This window comes from Caloenas nicobarica, chromosome 4, assembly GCF_036013445.1.
Source record: "Caloenas nicobarica isolate bCalNic1 chromosome 4, bCalNic1.hap1, whole genome shotgun sequence".
NCBI lineage: Eukaryota > Metazoa > Chordata > Aves > Columbiformes > Columbidae > Caloenas > Caloenas nicobarica.
Window position 1 is genome coordinate 69050964 of NC_088248.1, and position 23181 is coordinate 69074144.

The window sequence follows — 23181 nt, forward strand, 5'->3', positions numbered from 1 at the left end:
TTATTCTGCCAGTTTCAACTGCAGAACACATTTTTTTTGCTCCAATCTTTGATTTGCACAGTGGTGTGTGCTTTTTTCAGCACATCCAGCTCCAGAAATTACTGCATTTCATTGTCATGAACTGTCATGGATTTCTTGTATTTCAGAAAGATTTTGAGGCAAAACTACTTGTTGTCTTTGAATCCGTGAAAAGCCCCCCAAATAAGTCTACCATATTGTAAAAATTTCAGAGCCTTTTACAAAAACTGTAATGTAAGTAAAACTCCAGATTGCCAAATCAGTGTCCAGTGCAGTCACCTCATTTAGTGGTGATACGCATTATGGATGATGCACCTCACCGCAGGTTAATGTATCACAGTCAGGACTTAAATTGAAAAAAATATATATTAAAAAAAAAAAACAAAACACACTGCAATACAATTGGAATTAAATCTTAAAAGAAGAGAGCACAAATGCAAGTTCTCCAATTCATGTCAAAAGCCAGCAGTACCCAGAATCAGTTGTCATCAATGCATACAAGAGCCTCACAAACACGCAGTCACTCAGGTCAATAATGCTGATGACTAGCTTCCAGATTCCTTTGAGGAGTAAACTGTTCCCATTATGGTTTTGAGTGTGTGTGTGTTACTTATCTGCCCAGAGCTCTGAGATTAGAGCAGAAATACAAACAGAAACAATGCTGTAGGAGACAACAAATGCATCCTTCTCAACTGAGAATTTAGACAGCCTATAGCTTTTCTGAAGGTGAGAGAAGCATAAAATGTTACATCACACACCAATAATGTGAAAATAAAAAAGAGACATATACAGCGTGTAATTGCTAATAATCATGTTCATATACTTTCAGAGGGAAATAACCACACTATAAGACAAACACATAAGGCGTTCAGTCTCACGGGGAAAGAGGTAATGGCTCCAATAGAAAAAAAAAAAAGCTACGTTAAATTTGTATATAACAATATATTGTTATTTCTTTAGTATCTATTTTAATACTACTTTAGAAAAGTACCTGATTAAAAGCCAAAAAAAAAAGAAAAAAGAAAAAACATTGTCAGCTACACGGATGTGGCAATGTAGTCTATAGCCACTATTTCAAGCCTCACTGCATAAATTCACACCTTACAGGCTTTCTCTTTGCCACTTTCAAAAGCAGCACCTACAATGAAATGAGACATACCAGCTAAATCCAGGGTTAAGTGATTCGTACAGGATTTGGAAGACTAGGGCTGTATTCCCAACCCAGCTACAGGCTGCTCATGACCTTGGTTAAATCAGTTCAGGCAAGACCACAAAACAGACCTCAGTGCAAGACATTCTGTAGAGTTCAAGCCCCTTCTCTGGCTGAGGACACGTTGGCCTTGCTTCTCTCTAGGCTTGTCTCCCCCTGGTCTACAACACAATGGAAACACACATATTCATAGCATCTCTAGATCTCTTAGATCTAGATCTAAGGTTGCACGTGATTAACAAGCCCTGTAGGGACATGGTGCTGCATGATCAAATACACCAGAGTAAAGTGCCTGCTCAGGGATCACAGTGCAGAAACACACGTGCCTTCTCTTAAAGTTACAATGCAAAATAAAGCAGTTTCTACAGAACAGACCAAAAGAGGTAAATTTCTTATCAGCTAATCAAAGCAAGTCCCCACTTAAACCGAGATCCACCTCCCCCCAAGGCAGGTACAAGATGTCCCTACAGTGTGTAGGGAAGGGTTCTTGGCTGCTCGGAACGGTGGATCCTGCCACCTGGCAAAACTCTTAAACTCTTTTGTGCATCTTCACCACAGCATTTCTGTATTTCAGCTTCCTACAGATATGCTGGGGGATTCAAGGTTTGAGGCACACAGTTACTGTGGTAGCAGGAACTGTATAAATACCTCACAGAGGATTTCGGTAGACGGGCTCCTAATTTGGGACCATTGTCTCCACAAATGTTTTGGTATTTTTAAATGATCAGCTAAAGCAGGTGGCTGAACACCAAAACAGGATTGGTGCTAACAGCCACACACAAACTGACACTTTCTCTTCTCCTCTATCATGGCCAGTTAACTACCGAAGCAGCAATCAATGCAATATTTCTACATCCATAAGAACTCCCACTGACATAAATACGAGTTTAGGGTGAGCTAGAAATACATAAAAGTCATTCCTACTAATGGGCACATTTCGAGCTGTCAACAGTGATTTGAGGATAAGTAAGTAATGTGAAGAGACAGCCATAATCATTCCATATTAATTCAACTTGCAAGAAGGTGAAGGTCAGGGGACAAAAAGCAAAGCAAAACTAAAACCAGTACATGTCAGATGGAAAAGGACAAAAAACAGTTGGAAAATACTTTTATTGTTCAGACTTCTAAGAAAATTTACAAACAATGGTGGTGTAAAAAAAAAAGGACACCCTATAAAAAAGGTTGACATCATTTCTCAAACTACAGCATCAAACAAAGTTACAGAGCAACACATATACAGTGAAATTCTATTTGTCAAATTAGTGTTAGCTAAGTAGTTGTAATACGTAAAGTCTAATAACAAGTCTCTACAGCTTACTTAGAAATCCCATAACAATCCAACACTCTGAGCTTAAAATAAACTTATAATACACAAAGAATTCATCTCTGCCATCATCTATAGCACTGACATCACCTAAGCAAAAATTACATAGCAAAGGCACACCTTGTGAAGTTTGTAAAAGACATCTTGAGCACACTACAGTAACAAACAACAGAAAACAAAACACCCTGCATGCTTCCTTATTCATCCCCAGCATCTAATATGAAATACAATATAGAAATAATAGAAGCAATATTCAGTGACTTTCATCATGCTTGTTCTATTCTTCATCCAGAGTGAAACAGAAAGTCTTCCTTGCCCTATTTTCTGCTTGAACCTTGGCACGTTCCCAGGCTACGTTCTCCCTATGTTTGTCATCATCCTGGTCATTAGTGGAGTGGATGGTTCTTAACCAAGTCCATTCCAATCACAAACACCACCACACCTTCCAAATATGCAGGTCTTCATCCTGCAACCTGTCCCCAACTCTTCACGTGCTAAACTCCAACACACACAGACAACATGCTCAAATGTAATCTTGATTTGCTGAAGTTTATGTACAGGGCAGAAAACAAACCAATCCTTACATACTTTTTTTACCATCATAGACTTCCCTCTATTCAGGTCGCTCACTCACTTTAAATAGCAGGCACTTAAAAACCATCAACACAATTTAATTAACAGCTTAACTTGAAATTGCAAAGGAACTCCAAACACTGGCACACTAAAGCCTTTTGAACATGAATCCAAATAAACGTGAAAACCTGGTGTCTTCATTAATCCATAAATCAACTCCTCCTGGCCCTAACTGCATCTTAAACACAGTCTGTTCAGAGCACAAGGAATAAGAATTATTTTTTATTTACAGCATATGGATTTGTGCTTTTACTGTATCCATCATGAGAAAAGCCAAAGACTGAGTCCATTAAATACTGCCAAAATAACTCATCTTGACAGTTCGGGACAACGTGTCAAGAGGTTATTTTTTCTTTCAAAATGAAAAACAAACCCACGAATCATTCCATTTAATGAGACTTCTTCCCCAATTGCTTACAAATTAGTAGAATAAAAAAAGATAAGCAGATATGCCTATCTCATGCTAAAACCAGACCTGGTAAGAGGGCTGAACCAGTGTTTCACTAAATTTGTTTAAATATTGACAATTCCTGACATTCTTGCCAACTGGTGTTATTAGGGCAACTAGAAATGCCATGAAACCTGACAGCACTTTGCAATGGATATGTCGTTGTATACGTTGTTGGGGTCAACAGGCAGTTAAAGAAGAAGTGACATAATTTAGCCTGTAATGCCTTTGAAGATATGCAATGGAATACTCAATTTCAGCTTCCTGTCTGCCACAAATGCCCAGGGTAAATTTTGATACATTCATGTCTAAACTGGCAACTCACATCACCCAGAAACATTTAGACCACGTGAGCTAACGGTACCTTCACCAGTTCTTGCCTAGAAAGGAAGAACACTGATTCTACTGATGAGTGTAAATACAACCTTATGAGGCCTCTCACACCAGTGTCTCTCCTACATGACAAAGTAATGTCCAAGGTGCTGTTACAGAGGCTATACAAGAACCTCAGGCAGACATCGTTTTCTAGTTTTCAGACACATGAAGGCAGTCAGTGATGCAAATCCATGAAATACCTTATAAGAACAAAAATAATCCCTCAAGTTTATAATATTCTAATTTTTCTTTCCTAACTTACTATACACTCAAGCCCTTTTCATAGCAGTGATTTATGGAATCCCACATGCTCAATTAAAATGTACACACTCCAATGGCGATACTCAGTTCCTCAAAAGTCTTTCTTGCTGAAACCCTACTTCACACATTCCCTAATTTGAGCACTCTCTCTAGCCTTCCAGCCTTTCAACAGCTCACCAACACAAACAGCTTTGTTTTCTTCTAGTTTAGCAAACACATTCACCAAAAGGTCTTCTCCAGAGTAGGTAAAAACAGAAATATTTTCTCCATGCAAGGTACAATTAATGTAATAGCTTACTGCCATTAAAAAAGCCAAGAATTTAGCAGTCATAACAACACATACTGGCAAATGTGTTTAGAAAGGCATATGAATCTCCATGCTTCAGGTTTTAAGTCTTTATGAGACTGGTGATCGATTTTTTTTTTTTCCTGCAAATATACTGTCCTGGTAGTACACCACTAATGAGTTTTTGTACACCTCCTCTAAAATATCTGTCACAGGCCAATTTTAAATGTAATGCTGGATTAGCTGATCTGCTATGGATTGCAATTCTAACTTGACTATCTTCTCTTTCCCCAGTGAGAAGCTTCACTAATCTGGCTTCTAGTGCAAGACATGCTCAAACTACAATGACAAAGAAAAGAGAAATATCAATAAAATAAAAAAATATGTACTGTGGTCACCTAAAGAGCAGCACATACTATTTGGCCTCCTTTCTTCTTTTGAAATACCATCAGTAAGACAGATCAATATCCTTCATCCTAAATTACTATTATATGACACATTCAGCCCTCTCATGTCCCTGTAAAGCTTCCGTCTCTGTCACTGTAAGGCACACATATACACCCAAAATCAAAACTGGCCAATTTAAAAGTAACGATTGATGGCCTCTTCTGTTCAGTGTTTTCTCGATCAGGCACAGATTGAGGAAACCGTGTGCTAATCCTCTCAACTTGAGCATAACACAAAAGCTATTACCTGTTCAAAGTATAAAGGAAACAAGAGTACTTATGGCTTGCAACTTAAGTCACTTTAAATTAATCATGCTCTATTTCACAAGGCTTGTTAGCGTCTGCTCAGTGTTAGGTATTTACCTTTAGTCCACCACAGATTGGACAAGCCGAAAAAAGAGCTCTTGTCATCCCAAGGTGGGGGCTACATGTCTCATAGGGCTCAGCTGAGGCCCCACTAGGTGGTGACAACTCACTACTTTTGGAGTGTGACACCTCTCCTTGTGGTTTTGTGTCTGACCACCTCGAGACAAAATCCACATATGTCTCATCACTTGAGTCCTTGCTGCTTTCTGTGATTAAGGATGAAGGCCTCTCTCTGTCCTGGCTGTGCCCAGGTACCCTCCGCGCTTCCAAATGTGGTCGTAGCGGTTTTGGGTCACTAGTACCTTGAGGTGATGGGCCCTGGTCCTTGGGTAGTGTGGAATCCACGCTCTTCAGTTGCACATCTTTAGAAGCTGCCCGTAACAAACTCCTGGGTATGTCGTAAATGTGTCTGAGAGAGCTGGGAACCTGATACTCTGATCCCGCACCTCTCTGGGGCTCACTGTGAGGACAAGTACATAAATTCTGATCCGAAGGAAAGTTCAATGGCAAGCTTAGCAAGGATCCAAACTCATCACCATGGCAAATATCCAAGCTCCCAGCATAGGAAGAGAAGCTTCCAGAGTAGGAAGAGTGACTACCAGTAGCTATTCCACTGTCAGAAGAACTCTGACGACCTATTTCCTGGAGCTGTCTGGATCGGAGGGGCTTTGGAGGCAGCTTAGTGATGCCACGTGCCCCTTCTGGAAGGGACTTTTCTTCCCCAAGATGAATGCCCTTGGCAGCTGCCAGTCCGTGACTCTCTTGAGAAGTGCTCGCTGAAGACTGTTCGGGCCAAATTGTCAATCTGCTCCCAACGCTAACATCCGAGTGGCTGGTATCTGACGATGAGCTTGAAAGACTTCTATCGTCTCCTAGAAAAAAAGAAATCATATCAACCTGTGTTTCAAACGCAATTGACAGACAAGCATGAAGCAAGTACGTACCAACAGAAAGGACCCTGAGATTCCATCTGCTTTTTATAGGGGAAAACTATCAGAACGCCAGAATTCCTGCAATAATTCCTGTTATCCCCATGGGAAAAATAAAATGCAAATAGTATTTTACCTGGCCATAACCCTACCGCATTCTGGAACCTAATGCATTCAGGGCTAAATTTTTAGAGTTTATGTACCAAGTTCTCCCCTTTTCAGCTGTATTTTACTTCTGTACAGTTAATCGGTTTTATTTCAGGCACTCCTATCTTATATCACAGGGAATAATCACAAAGTCCCGTGCTCAAAATACCTGAGGATGCTCTGAAGAAAACCTTGTTACTGTAACCCAAATACTTTTTTTTCCTCTACTTAAATCTTATCTGAATGACATCAAAGTGAATGTTAAAGAGACTGCAAAAATAAAAATGAACTCTCCTACATTGCATTTCTCCATAATATCCATATGAAAATGCAACCATACATCACTGTAATAAACAAAAATGAGAATTCTACCATTATAAAAATGTTTACATATCTATATACAAAAAGATCTTCCACGATTCATTTATGCACATATTGCAAGCTTTTTTTTCCTTACTGAAACTTGCAAGAAGGACACTTTTGCAGGTAACTCCTGCTATCCAATACAAAAGGTGGAAAAAAAAAATTAAACATTAGCATGAAAGGGCATAAGGACAAAATGCAACCATCATAGAAACACACACAAAACAAAAAAGTCTTTCTTGTAGCAGCACACACAATGTTATTTTCTTCCTTCTTCATAAAACTCATGTGCAAACAAAAGCTGAAAGCAGGATCGTTTTGTAGGCATTAATTTTAATCAATTTTATTACTTTTAAACAGTGGACAATAAGTTACCAGATGGGGTAGAAAGGGGAAGGGTCCACTGCAAATTGTGACCTGAGCTTCTGGTGTTAATCAGCTATTTCTGTTCTCAGGTGTTGAGGGAAATTTTAGAGCAATTCTGCTGCTCTTCATGGAGTAATTCTTTATATAGACTATCACAAAATAGTAACGTTTATGCCATGAAATCAAATCCTTCCTTTTTCCCCAGTGTCTATTGCATGACATTGGCTTGTGATTCCCGAGATTAAATTATACAGCTGTCTACATGGAAGGCATAAATTACAAAAATATTAATGTAGTTCTCAGCAACATGCCCAGAAGAACAAATATACTTGTTAAATAAGAGTTATTTTTGTAAGCAAAAATATCTATTTTTATTTAAAAAATAAGATTGTTGAATTTTTTTGAAATCACCTCTCTCAGACAAATATTTTAGGCACTTTAGACCTCTGGAAGGGAAGCTCTCCCACAGTCCTGAAGAAAATTCTCTAACTATGTAGAACTATATGTTCTCCAAGGCAGTGGCAGAACCTGCATCTCCAGATGCAGGCAAATGTCCTCCCACCAAATCTACAAGGACAGTTTTACCACTATAATATTTCCGATAAACACAAATATTAATTTTCCTATGCAAAACTCAACAGAATGTGAAAAATCATACTCTAGGATTCCTCATTCTCTGAGGATTATAACATTCTTAGGATAATAAGGTCATAAATTCGAGTAATCTCAAGCACAGAAAGTGTATGAACTTGACCCACATCTAGTCACAAACCACATTACTCAGCGGCATCAAGACTAAAGTAGCCATGGACATGCAAAGAAGCATATAGTAAGTTCCTGAGGATCTTCATGGGGCCATTTTTAGGCTTGTAGGCTTTAGAGTAAAGAGGAAAGCAGATTTTTGAGGATTGAACTTCTGTTATTAAACAATTCAAATGTCAGCTGAGGGCATAGGTCTTTTTACAAATCCGGTGGCAGACACCAATTCTACCTTGATATGGAAACAACTCCAGAAGGCACATGCCCAGATACCACCACAAAGCAAGAATAATAACACTTGGAACCAAAAGCACAGGAGTCCTAGGTTTTACTACAAAAATCTGCTGTGAGCCTGATGAATGAACTATACAAGTCAGTTCATCTCATAGGCTGGAGTCAAGTACTTCAGCAGATATCAAACTTAACGCAGACAGTTCTTCAGAAGTTGCAAATGCACAAATTCATTAGGATTCAGCATACTAAAGGATTTTCCTGTGCTAATAGTGTTTGTTCCAAAACTCACTCTGCTCAGCTGAAAAACTTCGATCAACATCAGGGGACTTTAGCCAATGCTGTTAAAGAACGGCCCCACAAGCAGCAGCAACCAAATCAAATATCTCGACCATTTCTTTATTATATTTATTTTAAGCTCATCATCTTATAATTATATACATATGTTCATTTCTTATGCCTGGGAAGGAATGAACACCATTTATCTTTGTTTAATTAAACATATTTCTTACCTCCACTGCCCTGGCGACTTGTATGGGACAGCAAGCTCAAGCGCTTTTCTAATTGCAAAGCTTCATGAGCCAATCTTTCTTCTGAATAGGCTGGATTTGTACTTGGATCTTTAAAAAGAAATAGAAAATAAATTAATAAAAAATAAAAAGTGTGGAAAATACATAAAAAGAAGGAAAAAACCCCACAACACATTCTTATGTTAGATACTCTGGTCTTATGTTTAATTTTCTACTGCAGGAGAAGAAAAATGCTGATTGGAAAACGTATGGAACAATCTGCCTTCAAGTACTTCCTGGAGGAATACCATGTAATAAGTTATGATTTTAAGTGTCAAAGACTTTTTGAGATTCTACCCAATGTCTGCAGGAGTTACCACCAGCAACAGAAGCCTGAAGAGCACAGCACTGAAGGCAATAGCTACAGAGATAATTAACATCCAGCACGCTGAGAAGAGCTGAAAATTAATGTGACCTGTAAAATGTGTCTTGACTTCACTGAACTCATTGGGAGTTTTATCATTGAGAAAGACCAAATTTTTCATCCTACAAATTTACAAATCTACATCATAAACTCAGAGTCTTAGTAACTAAGTTATCTGATCCCTTCCAATACAGATAATCTCTTTTTATAAAGACATGGGTTTCAAGTTTGATGTTCAGAAGATCATTAAGTCAGAGGTGAAACAAGCAACCTGGTAGCTGTCTTCATGTTAACGGTTGGACTTGATGATCTTAAAGGTCCTTTCCAACCTAAGTGATTCTATGGTTCTATGTTTATTACAAGACAAGTTAGAATGGCAAAAAAATCACTCCTAAAATGTACTGCCAGGGATTTTCCACATACATTTTAGTGAGTTTGCCTTTCCAGATGAAATTACTCCACTGAAGAAGGCTCCTTCTATTCCAGTTGAAAGATCAAAAGTTATATGGAATGTGGAAGAACTTTAATCAGTAAAACAGGCTGATTTCCTCTAAACCATTTTGTTTCCAGTCGGGCACGACAATAAAACCAGATGTTGGAAGTAATCATAACCATTACTCCAAGAGAAATCGTACAGGTTTCTTCAAACAGCACTGACAAGTCTGTCACATTCAGCAGTTGCAAAGGATATGGTCTGCTAACTTGCTCATCATCGGAAGTTTCAGTTGCTCTAATTACATAGGGAAAGGAATTAATGGCAGACAGAACTGATTAGCTTCCTCACAACCACTGCTCTTGTATATCTGATCAACTCGGTAGTAGTAGCACACCACAAAAACATTTAATCACTGAATCATTTAATAAGAGGAGGAAAAAAAGGATGCAAAGGGCTACGCATAGCTGTGGTTGAGTTAGTAAGATAGAACACTGCTCAAATGATGAAAAAAAAAGTTTCATTTTCATTCCAGGTCTTTCAGTTTTAAAAGACTTGGGTTTGATGTTGTCAACTCAGCAGTCAAAGCGAGCTCAAAATCAGGGGAAAGAGCATTGCCAGGTGAGCTGAAGCTCCATGGGAGTCCCTACGTTATTAACTACCTGAGAAAAAAGCTGCTGCATCTCCCTGACTGCATTCGCTTTCTGACCTGCTCTGAATAGATCCGAGTGCATCACATGAACAGAAGCGACAATGCTGAACTTTCTTTCCCACATAGAGGTGGGTTCCATCTTTAGCAGTCTGCAATCTGGGTAAGATCAGCAGAACAAGTCAGACACACGCACAGTCCTTCTGTAACAGAGTATGTTGGAAATGAAAGAGGCTCTCACAAGGACAAGGCAACCATGCCTGTCACAAACAGGGTCTGCGACCTGTGTGCCTCCCAGCTCAAACAGTGCTTGATGTCAGAGTCTGACACCTTCCAAAATTGACTTTAAGAACAGAAAAGAAGACTGATACAGATTATTTTCTTAGGTCTCCATTCCTCTTTCTCCTGCAATACAACTCATATTAAGCATTGACTTGTTCAAACCTGTGTAACCGCTTACTCAAACGAAATCCCCGATGCTTCCATATGGACCTCTGCCAAAGGAAAATGTAAGATTTGGCCACCAGCACCTATGGCGCAACCCAGACAGGTCTATGCAAGGATCTGCTCAGTGGCATGCAGTGTTACAGGCTGCTGCTTGAATCTATTTTTGAATCTCCTCTGCTCCAGTTACTCGGCTGTATCTAGTTAAATGCCCTTATGTCCAAAAAGGTTCAAAGAAGTTCTATAAGAACTCTGAACATAAAGTTGGCATAACAGGTCAGCAAAGTAGTCAAACCAAAGTGCAACAGGCACTAATCCTTCCCACAGCAAAGAACTATCAGTAGGAAAAATCCTTCCACTTTCCTCAGAATATGATTACTTGATAAATACAGATTTTCAGAATGTTACTAGGGCACATACACAACCATTAGTTTTTTAGTACATGGTATCCCTCTTACAGATGGCAAAACGTATTAAAAAAATAAAACAACCGATCTTGCAAAAACGGACTAAAACACAAGGCGGAGAGGCAGAAGGAAGTTGAAGCAAATCCATAAGTATGCATTTCACATGTTCAGTTGCTTCTAGAAGCCAAATTCCCTATCAGCTACAGAACACAACAAGTTTCACCCAACAATATGAAATCTCCAGGCACACTGTTTGTCCAACAGGACTGATGATGCTTTGGTTAAAGTTCCCCTTAAGGATTGCCTATGTGTAAAAGGGGTGTATAAAATCAGGTTCCTGGTTGTGTGCTGTGACTCCTCAGTGCCCAGTTTTGTGGAAGATTGATTAGAAAAACCCTTTCTCAGCAAGTACCAGGAAATACCTAGAGAAACAGCTTCAAAACCTGCCAAAGATATATAAAGTCTCAGGTACATACTAAAAATAATTGTCCAGTCTTACTGAAGTCTGTTTTGCCTTTAATCTTCTCTGCTAATACGCAAGACTTCTATGGAAAACACACAAATTACTATTCCCCAGAAGCAGCTGATTCTTACATCACTATTTTTGGTTACAGACTGCCAAGCACTAATCAGGAGCTTTTGCTACAAGATCAGACTAAGGACTGAAGTCACTGGCATCCACCTTTTAGAAACCAGTCCTTACTGGAGTACATAACCTATGACCTCCTGCCATATCAGTGTAGAAATATGGCCTAAAAAAAAAAAAAATGATAAAAACAAGGATTTTTTCAACAGTGAAATTTTATTTGTTGGCATCATCCTATACCTTGCACACACACAATCCAAAGTCTCTAAATAACTGTGTAGTAATTTGTCGTATTACTAACTCAGAGGACAGAAGCAGCATGACCGGTACTGAGACAGCTGTCCAAGGAAGTTCAGACAGGTTCTGCCCACACAACATCCTACAGTAGCTCCAACAACTCTAAGAACAATTAGTACCTTCATTTCCCAAACTCTTAACATCTATCCTATAACATGATTTACTCCCATGGAATCTAGCCAGTTAGATTCACTCAGGTCCTTCAATCAATCAAGTCTTTTATCATTTTCCAATCAAAAATGGATCCCTTGTCATAAAGAAAAATCTTTTGTGTGAGGCAGTCATTGAAATCTTCTTAAAACCCTGCTTTGGGGCAAAGGGGAAGGATTACATCAAATTGGGCTGGACCAAAATTGCCTCTGATGGAGTTTTTATTTTTATATTACGTTGGTGGATATTCAGTAAAGCCACTTCAGCTGCTCATCGTGGGAGATTTTGAATACTTTGGTAACATACAAATAAAGTGTCACAGTAATTCAAAGCTCTTGGGTTGTTCAGTAAGCACCTGTCAGGAAAAGAAATGTATCAAGCCAAGTCAGCAGCTACCTAAGAGATGACTGATTATATGTGTCTTTAAAATGCAACATTGGTTAATTACTTCATTAAACAAAGTTAGATCAGTTAGGCTGAATGTCTCTCCTTTCTTTCTTCCATTGTAACTGTAGGCACATTTGCAAATCAGGCCTGGACCCTCACCTTCATGCTAACATCTCCACACCTTGTAAGATGTCTGGAGGAAGGAAAAGATGTCCTAAAAGTTTGGGGAGGATCCAGTTGGTACAGATACTGCAGAAGGCAGCCACAGAGCTGTCTTGCAATGGCCAAAGTTGTCTCAGGCTTCAACAAAAAGAAAGAGCATCAGATAGATCCTCAGAAGCAGCACTGCACACTCTCCAGTCAGTCACAAAGCAGTCTGAAAAAGCTTCCAAAATTAAAAGAGAGCATCAAGACTATCAACGTTACACTTGGGACCTTTCCAGTCTGCAGGACTAGACTGTCCCGTAACCTATTCCAGATAAGAGAGCACTGAGCTGCTCAAAGATATCACTGATCAGCTGGTGGGCATTTGTTGTGTTCATGTTTGGCATTCAAGATGAATCTTGCTAGTGAAAAGAAGGAACTCTATGCACACCTGATAAACAAACATATCTCAAATAATACACATGCAAATCCAGTAGAGATTATAAGCCATGCAATCAGTGAATCATTACTCTGTCAATACCTAGACTTCTGTCAAGACAAGAACAGCAAATGCTCTGGTCTGTTTTTTAAACATCTTCTCAAGAAAAAAAAAAAAAAAAAAAGGAATAAAAAAGACTATGCAAGTAGCCAATTACAGCAATTATCTTCCAACAAGTAGCTGGGGAAAACAAGCCACCCAAAGACATCCTGTTGCTCATCTGAGTTCTTTGTTTAAAATGCTACACTGCCTAAAAACTTTTACAGATATCTACACTACCTTTGCATTCCCATTCAGTACAATATGTCTTAAATCTGAGACCAAATCAAGCAGCCTTTAACAAATCAAACCCCCTAGTCTGTTAACAGGGCTACCAATAGAAGTATTTTGGTACAATTTCACAGAATTACTGGACTCCCAAAATAAATACCGCACAGTAGTACACTGTAAAACATCTAATGTTGTTTTCCATTTTATTTTGGATGTATGCATACTAGAATTATTTTTGTCATTAGAATATTCACATTCATGTGACACCCATTTCCAAAAAGTCAGAGAATAATTCAGGTTGGAAGGGATCTCAGGAGTTCTTTAGACTAACCTGCTGCTCAAAGAATGTTGGCTATGAGAGGCTAGACCTGATTTAGATACCTGCAATGATCAGTCAAGTTTTGAGCTCCACTGCATAGCATTTTCGTTATATGTTGTATAGATGACATTATAAAATACATACAATAATAATAAATCTATGTTGTAAGAACACCAAGCTTTTAAGGAAGTAAGGTATGTTTTTTGAAACTAAAATCCTGAAAAGAAGAAGTGAATATTGTACTTGAGCAAATATCCCCTGCACTCCTTTTGGATACCGGGCATTTTATATTCGTTTAAAGAATCACTATAGCAAGTGAGAAAATTGGTCATTTGCCAGTCCTCTTTAAAGCAGTCTCTATAATTCCATATTAATTTTATGCTAATAATACTTAAATATTTCAGCACTCCATTTAACCATATGGTTGAGCTGTTTGCACATGCAGCAACTGTCTTTATTCATTACCCTTTTTCCAAAGACAGACTAAGCAGATGTTGACTGCATAATGTCTCTAGATTATATTTGTTCTGTGAGCATTGGTGTCCAAGAACACTGTCAATGGATTATTTTTTCAACACATTACATTCTTTTACGTGTACGGCTGCCCTTTGTGTGTTTTCCTTTCTTGAAAATAGCTAAGAGTTATTCGAGCATATTTCATGTTTAAGTTGGAAAGGTACAGGCAACAGAAAGAAGCCAAATTCAAATAGCAAACTGTGGAGAGAAGGCTGCTTCCCATATAAGCTTTTAAATTACACAAAAGCAGAACCTTTAATATATAAAGCACAGTTGAGGCTGCATAGCATTCTGCACTGCAGTAAATATGAGTAACATTGACTAGATGTTTCCTGGTAGAATGCCCAGTCTGGAAGTTTTGATCTAGTTACCTGAAGTATGCAGATGATTAATCTAATTAATAATAAATCCTTTCAAAAGGTTGGGTGAAGTTCAATGCTCTTGCCAGATACAGTTTGCAGCTGGTAGAGACTTGACCTTTTCAAGCAATACAGTACATTCTGTGTAACAGCATACTTGATAAGGAAAATTAGTTTATGGATGAATCATTAGTACTGTACATGTGCATCAAACAGGTCTGTGGAAGGTTCTGCGTGGGATAATAAATGAAGGAGAACATAAAAAATAAAAATTTTCTATGAAGAGGTGTGTACGTAGCAAGTGACAACCAACTCAAAGAGACAAGGGTAAAGATACAGGGAAATACAAGTTGGAAGGGTCAAAGTAGCTTGGAAAATGGCTGCAGAGGAGCCTGCGAGAATGTGAGCACAGTTCCCTACTGAACACTGCCCCTGTCCAGGGAACCAAGGTGAAACTTCACCTCATTTTAGCAGCAAGTCCATCAAGCACAGAAGACAAATAAAAAAAGACCTCAGAAAAAGGGTCTTCCCTTACAAAAATCACCCAATAATTCCCAGGATATTCCACATCCACTTTATGCACTTCAGTGAGGTCAGATGATCTTTAAGGTCCTTTCCAACCCAAACCATTCTATGACTCTATGACTTTATGATTACCTGGCATCTGAAAACGCATTCTCAAAAATATGTTTCTAATTATTGTCTTCTATGATTTAGGAGTCGTATGTATGTAATACAGTATTAGACATGCAGAAAAATGTGCATTCAATAGAAAAGCTTTAAGTATTGGCACTGTTTATTGGGTTTCTGTTGTTGGCTTTTTGTTTGCATTTTTTTTTAAACACTTCACTTGGTTGAATGCAAACAGATCATTATATAACAAGAATGAGGTTTTATTGCCGACTATTCTGCTTATTTTCTTTACTTCAGTGTTACAATTAAGAGAAGAGATGAACTGAGTTTTCTATCTATGGCATTTACCTTAACTAACTTTTCATAACATATTTTCACAAGTTTCACATCCAGATCTAATCTTTTCCATCACATTTCCTTCCTGCAATTACCTTAATCTTATAACAGCAATAAAACCCTGTCAAACACATATTAACTGTCTAATACTTAGAGACTCTAAGTGTTTCCCACAAATCCTGCCTCGTCCTTCACCGTTCTTGCAGCCTATTCCCACTATATCCCACTACCAATTCAGAGACATTTTTCTGCAATCTCGTTTCCACACTCTTGCCCTGTTTGACACAGTCATTCCAACTCAATTATATTTCTTCATCTGCTAAAGTCAAAAGGCAACAGGGCTTGTTATGATGCCATCTAATTTCCTCTATGAACATAACAGCACATGCGGCATTTACCATGAAATAGGAAAAGTCTAAACCTAATGGTTAGCGTTCTTTTCAATTCAAATCACCGTATTTTAGTACTGTTAAATACGAGAAGGATAAAGTTAGCAATATCACCAGAAATATGAATGAACCAGAGCAGCAGAGGAAACTGGGTACATTCAACTGATAAATCTGTACTGTGACATTTCAGAATGAAAACCACTTTGCACTTTCTACACCCTTAGTGTCTGCAATCTGTTCTTACAATCACAGCAATGAGTGCTAGACATAGCAAGGTCCGACTTTACTTTGTTACTCTATACTTCCTATATTAACCTGGTAGAACTGGACGCAAACCAAAAGGGCCCTTTGTCGGGGAGATGCCACGGACGATACAGTCGAACAGAAAGCTGATCTGCTCTCCTTCGGCACAAGAAAGGAAAAAGACGCCAGCCCCTGCAAGAAAGCACAACATAAGTATGTGGTTTTCACCTGGATACATTAGAAATATATTTAGCTGAAGCTACTTATAATATAGCAATCAAGAGTATTAAGTGCAAGCCATGAAGAGAAATCAACAAGATGTTCTCCAGAGAAAATAAAAAGAAAAAATTTGGGTCAGCACACATACACACTATATCCCAAATATACAAATAAACTCAATAGCTACCAAATCATTTATGGTAATTTTCTGAGATTCAGGCAATTAGAGCAATGCCAAAATACAAGCCATATGCTCAACAGTTGTTTGGGTCTTTTACTCTTATTTACCTCTAAAATTTTGTAGATCAAATCTCAGCTATGCAGGTGCCAGGGATACTCAACGTGTCTTCGTCAAAATCAACCACGTTAATTCTACTTTTACCCAATTTCAACCAAGACCAGCTTTTTATATCCCAATGAATCATGTTTTGATTATATCGCCGGATTATATTATAAATTTTCCTAGACTAAGTCTTATGTGTCTATTATTAACAGAACGTAACACAACTCCACAGATTGTCATCAGATCTTTACCCTTTGCTCTATTCTGATATTTTGCTTTCCATTCATTAAGAATAGCCCCAAGCAAAATTAGAATGAGAATCACTAAATAAACAAACAAGTTCTGAGCTGCATGATATATGGCTACATGGACAGCACACAAGACTAGAAGTGCACCACAGAACATTTCATTTGGGAATTGTCAGTCCAAATATTACTGACATTGGGGAGAAAAAAAAAAAGTCTACTTGACCTTTTTGATGATCTTAAAACACCAGGCAAAAGACCACTCCAATAACCAGTGACTTCAGGAAAAAACAAAATACAATAAGCAGATACAAAGTGGAATGGAATGAAATTACTATAGAAGCCCTGAAAAAGTGCTGCCAGTTCACCAGAGCCATGCACATTAGAAAACCACAATACCAAATCTAAGACCTGCAGGAGGGTTTTGCACATTACTTTCCTAGGTACTTAGGCCCATAATCTGGACATAGGTTTAACTTCTGCATTTCTCTAGCCAATTCTGAGTTGCACACGAATTTTTGCCAGTTTTACTTAAAACAGTACAGCTAGTCTTGACCAGAATGCCTGAATCCCCATCACTTTCCACATGTATGTCCTGTCATATCTAACAAGATATTCATGTTTCACCTAAGCAATGGATCCACTTTTGACTGTTTGACAAAGGACTGTGGGATTCAAACAAAGGGTGGATCACAAACCAAATTAACTATTTTAGTATATTAAATATAGCCAGCAAACAGTAAACTGACCACTCTAGGAAAAACAAATTCTGGTCCACACTCATTTGTCATTGTCAATTTATGTCACATCTAAGTCTCTGCCTGCTCTGCTTAAATCTATTCAAGACAACATTGTTATCAGCATTTCACAGCTTGATTTGTCACTCCACAATATTTGTTCCTCTTCAGATCTTACTGATCGAAACTTCTCCAGCTAAAGAAACAGAAATCCTGTTCCCAGTACAGTTTGTTTCATTTGGTGAACGGCTATAAACTGAACTCGAATTAGAATTCCCTCACTGGTAGAAGTTAAAGTTATACTTAAAGGCTGCCTTGCCAGTCATTTCTAGAGTACAAGGTCTCCAACATAATCCTGGAGATTCAGGACAGACAAATATTAAAACACTAAGCTATGTTTAAACAACTGAAAAGATGAACACACACTAGCTCATGAAATGTATTAATGAACTGGAATAAAGTCTGCTTAACTCCAGACTTCTGTGGTATTGGTGTCTATTATTGTTCGGGGGGGTTTTTTGGTTTTGGGGGTTTTGTTTGTTTGTTTGTTTTTTCTTGTGTGTTTTTTTCTGGGTTTGGGGGTTTTATTGTTTTTTGGGTTTTTTTTTAAAAAAAAAAAAAAAACAAGTTTGTCCCATGTTTCCCCACAGCACATATACACATCCTGACTTCAATATCAAAGACCATGTAGGAGATTGCAACACTGATCAGGCAGTCTGACAGGTATGAAAGTTTCTGGTGGTGACTCTCAGTCTTGTCCCATTTCCACTCCTCAAGAGATGCCAAAGAGTCAGAGAGCACCACGTTAGAAAAACCTGGGTGCAAAGTATGTATTCAGGAATTATTTGAAACTCAGCTCTTCCTTTGAGCTGCCTTCTCCTCCCTCCACAGCGTAAAGGGTGTCCAGGGAAATTAGTTTGCCTAATCGTAGATGGTGTGACTCTTCTCCTATGAATCACACTGATACCAGAATAAACTGGTGCTAATCATCTTAAAATGCACCTAGACTCAACATATGAAATTTCAGCATTATCTCAGATGGTTTCCCTCTACCTGGATCGAGCACCAAAGCCTTCAGAGTTGAACAAAGCCTGGACTGAGTAACTAATTCTAAAACATAATTAAGTATTTTATCTTTACAAAAAATGTTGTAGAGAAGCAAGGAACAGAAAGCTAAACCAGATAGATACTTTCAGTCCTCAGTTCTACCACAGAAATATTCAAAAGTCAATTTGCTTCTGTTTGGGGCTTCATGTTTTTTGTATGGAGAGGAAAGGTAATCTAACCACAAGATCATCAATTCCTTTTAGTAAGGTATTTATTACAGAGGTATTTAAAACTTCAATTCACTGCATTTGGAGCTTCACATGAAGAATGGGAGCAAAGGCATGGTTTAACCTATAGGGAAGTAACAATAATAGAGTCTGCATAATATTATATGATGTTTCTATGACAGGCTAATGGAGAGGGCTTTTGTTTGGGAATTAAAACAACTTCTGTAATAACATATCGAGTTTTTTTCCTGAACGCCACTTGTTTGTCATATTCCTCAAGAATTTCAGAGGAATGAGGTAAAATAATCAGCTACCTGAAGAAAGATGGTCTATCCTTTCACCAACACTTTTCTGTTAAGAATAAGTGGAGTTATGTTTTTATTTAGGTTTTATTTATAAAAAGCATTTTCTTCTAGTAGCAGTATTAAAACAAAGACTAAACACATATTTAAATGTTGTTATGCTTGCAGACCTGTCTACGTGCTCAGTTAAGAGCATCAGCTCCTTTAACAAGACTGAATATGTAGAGAGTTTCCAACTGTGCAGGCTATTTTGTATCAAAATGAATATACTGCTCTTCCCTTTGAATGCACTTGCACATGGAAAGATGCAAAAGGCAAAAAAGACCCTTCCATGGCAACTGAAGGTTCTCAGCTATCAACACAAATATTACTTATGAGAAAAAGTAGTATTAATAATAATATAATATTCAGCAATGTAGTGGGACCCTTTCCAAAGTATTTGTCTGTAATTCTGGTCACTTGTAACCAAAAAAAAAAAAAAAAAGATTAATTCATACTGAAAAGACAGGTACACAGGAGAGCTACCGATAAGCTCAGTTTGTTTAACCTAGCAATAGTGACAGAGAGCATAAATAAATGCTCTATAAATATTTAAGGAGATAAGCATCAGGGAGAGAGAGAGAACATTACACTGAAGGACAACGTTGGTACAAAAACAATCTAGGATAAAAGAACACACAAATTTAGGTTGGAAATTTTTAAAAGATTAAAAGATCAGAGCTATAAAAGGATCTACAGACCTCAAGACCACATTTTAAGCCTAATTCATACTTTGATTCTTTTTAAAGGATGAAAGTCATGACAACACCAGTGTTCAAAAAGTTTTGGACCTTCATGAACAGTTGACAGTCATTCAGAAGTCAGATTCTTCATTTGTATATGCCTAACCACAACTTCAAAGACCGTTTTAATTAATGCTATATCAAGAAAGGGAGAATATCTTCCTGACATCAGAAGAGTTCTCCTTGAAAGGAATATATTTCTTCCTTTTTACACCTGTACCATTTTGCACCAGAAAGAAGTGTAAGCTTAAGGTGCAGGGGGGGAAGAACTTCAAGCTCCATCACCTACAGTTTCACATTTGTACATCCATCCACACTTCATACTACACGTTACTTATCCATCTGGCACCATGGCCTATGGATTGAACCATTTACATTATCTGCAGTGTGGAGATAAGATACAGCTGCACTCAATAAGCCCAAACCAGTTTAAATTCTTGGAGCACAGCAAATGCATCAAATCTAGAACAAGTTAAGGAAGAAATGCCACAATTCAGCTAAACAACATCAATGAAGGGGCTATTTATATACCTCATTCCAGAGCCCTGGGACAGGCTGCCCAGAGAAGTTGTGGAGTCTCCTCCTCTGGAGACATTCAAACCCACCTGGACACATTCCTGTGTGATCCGCTCTGGTGAAACTGCTTCAGCAGAGGGGTTGGACTGGATGATTTCCAGAGGTCCCTTCCAACCCCAACTATTCTGTGATTATTTCCAGGCTTTCTTATACAACTAAGATTTCAGATTGGGAATGAAGCATTTAAGCTTAGGAGCAGTGATCAGAATCTAGGGTCTGTCTCTGCACTTGTGCCCCCAGGCTCAAGGCTAGAGACACATACTCCATTTCTCTCTTCTGCTCCCAGAGACATTTGCATGCCTGGTTATAAGTGAGGCAACTTCCAGGCTTTGTAGTAGGCTGTTCTTTCTGTGGGCACCAACCACTCCACAGAAGGGAAACAAAGATCTGAAGTCCTGCAGGCTGAAGGAGGCTAGGAGCTCAGGTTTCCCACTCTGTAGAAGTATGGCAACCAGAAAAGACACACCCAGCAACACCTCCACCACTTTGTCTTTTCTTAGTGATGTTTCAGAGTGTCCCCTCCAGTCAGGCAACTCACTTGGAAAAGGATTCCTGTTTTGGTTTTTTAGCTGCTTACCTAGGGACCCATAACATCTTCACTCTCACTTCCTAGAACCAGTCTGCAGGAGCAGACTTTGGCCTGTTCAGGAATTTACTTGAAAGAATCCCATGTGATACAGTCCTGGTGGGAAGTGGGATCCAGGAGAGCTGGCTGATTTTCAAGGATCACCTGCTGCAAGTTCAAGCCAATCAAATATGGCGGAAAAGTCTGCATGGATGATCATGGGACTCCACAAAAAACTCAATCATAAGAAGAAAGCATACATAGAAGCTGGGTGGCCAAGATGACACAGGAGGAATAGAGACACATTGTACAAGCACAGAGGAATGGGCTTAGGAAACCCTGATTCTGCCTGGAATTGAATCTGGGGAGGGATGTAAAAGGCAACAAAAATGGCTTTTGCAAGTATATCGGCAGCAAAAGAAAAACCAGGGAAAACTCCACCTACTGCTGAATAAGATGGTAGACATGATGACAATGGACATGTAAAATGCTGAAGTACTCAAAGTCTTCTTCACCTTGGTCTTTTCAGTAAAGATTCAATTCCCCCATCAGGAATCCCAGGCCCTTGATACTTGCGGGAAAATCTAGAAAAACAACAATTTTCCCTTGGTGGAGGAGGACCAGGTTAAGGAACATTTAAGCAAATCGAACGTACTTAAGCCCATGGGGCCTTATGGGATGCATTCACATGGGCTAAGGAAGATATCAGTGTCATGGCAAGTATGTTATTATCTTTGAAAGGCCATGAACACTGGGGGATGGAATGGTGTGCCTAAGGGCGCAGACGATGTAACTTCTATCTTCAAGGAAGAGGATTCAGAGAACCACAGACCAGGGAAGGTGACAATACAAATTATTCTAGAAGCCATTTCCAAGATGCTGACTGGGAATAGTCAGTAATAAAGAAGGAAAATAACACCTAACCAATCTCATAGTCTTTGATACAATTACCAGCTTGGTAGATGAAGCAGTAGATATTGTTTGCTTTGACTTCAGCAAGGATTTCAGCACCATCTCCTATAATATATTGATCAACGAATTGATCAAGTACAGACTAGGTAAGTGAACAGTGAGATGGACTGAAAACTGTCTGAACTGCCAGGCTGGAAGGGTTATGATCCACATCAAAAAGTCCAGCTGGAGGCCAATCCCTACTGGTATGTGCAAGGGGTCAGCACTGGAGATAATGTTCTTTAACATCTTTATCAATGACCTGGATGATGGGACAAAGCATACCCTCAGCAAGTTTGCAGAAGGTACAAAATTGGGAGAGGCAGCTGATAGAATACAGGAATACAGGATAGAATACAGAATACAGGAAGAAGTCACTCACAGAGGCTGTGGGGTGGCCATCCTTGGAAATATTCAAAGCCTGACTGGGTATGGTCTTAGGCAAACTGCTCCAGCTGACCCAGCTTTGAGCAGGGGAGTTGGACAAGGTAACCTCCAAATGTCTCTCTCAAGCTTTCTTTGACATTTAGGTATTTGTGACATCCAAATCTGATCTCATTCTAAAAAAAAAAGTTCTCTTACTATATTGTAGAAACTTAATAATTAGTATTCTATAACACTGCTGCATAACCAGATCAGCAGTGTCTATCACCACTTTAATAACACAACTGCTATGGCAAATTCTCTGTACAAAAGCACCGCTATCTTTCAAAATAAATTACAGCATTAATTTGTATTATCAAACAACTAAGCAAAAATTGACAAAGTTATTTCAGATTAATATTTTTGTTCAATTGCTTGCTAGCTTTCAAAATCCAAGCATTAGTGTGAACTGGTGATATTCTATTAATATGTATTAAAGCATAAAATTTTCTTTCAAATCAATTAACAGTAAATGAAAGTTCCTACTATATTAGTAATGTTATAAGATATGTCAGCATTTACTAAAAAACCCAATTAAGAATAAGAAGATCAAAACTGTTATTCCCTAACCACTGTAATGAAAGTAAAATGCACAAACTGAGGTGGTCTATATTTACCGCACAGGCTACCAAACATTTTTTATATCACATAAAAACAGTTCATATTAC

At 38.5% G+C, this 23181-nt stretch overlaps 1 protein-coding gene across 3 annotated transcripts in view; it reads right to left on the reverse strand.

Moving 5' to 3' along the window:
- Positions 1 to 23181, reverse strand: part of DOK7 (docking protein 7) — a 64627-nt gene that overhangs the window by 32466 nt on the left and 8980 nt on the right. For all 3 annotated transcript variants that reach the window (XM_065633858.1, XM_065633860.1, XM_065633859.1), the window contains exons 5-7: positions 16229 to 16348; positions 8675 to 8782; positions 5365 to 6239 (exon numbers count right to left, since the gene is read on the reverse strand). In XM_065633858.1, the coding sequence (XP_065489930.1) occupies positions 5365 to 6239; positions 8675 to 8782; positions 16229 to 16348 (1103 nt within the window). The remainder of the gene's footprint in view (positions 1 to 5364; positions 6240 to 8674; positions 8783 to 16228; positions 16349 to 23181) is intronic.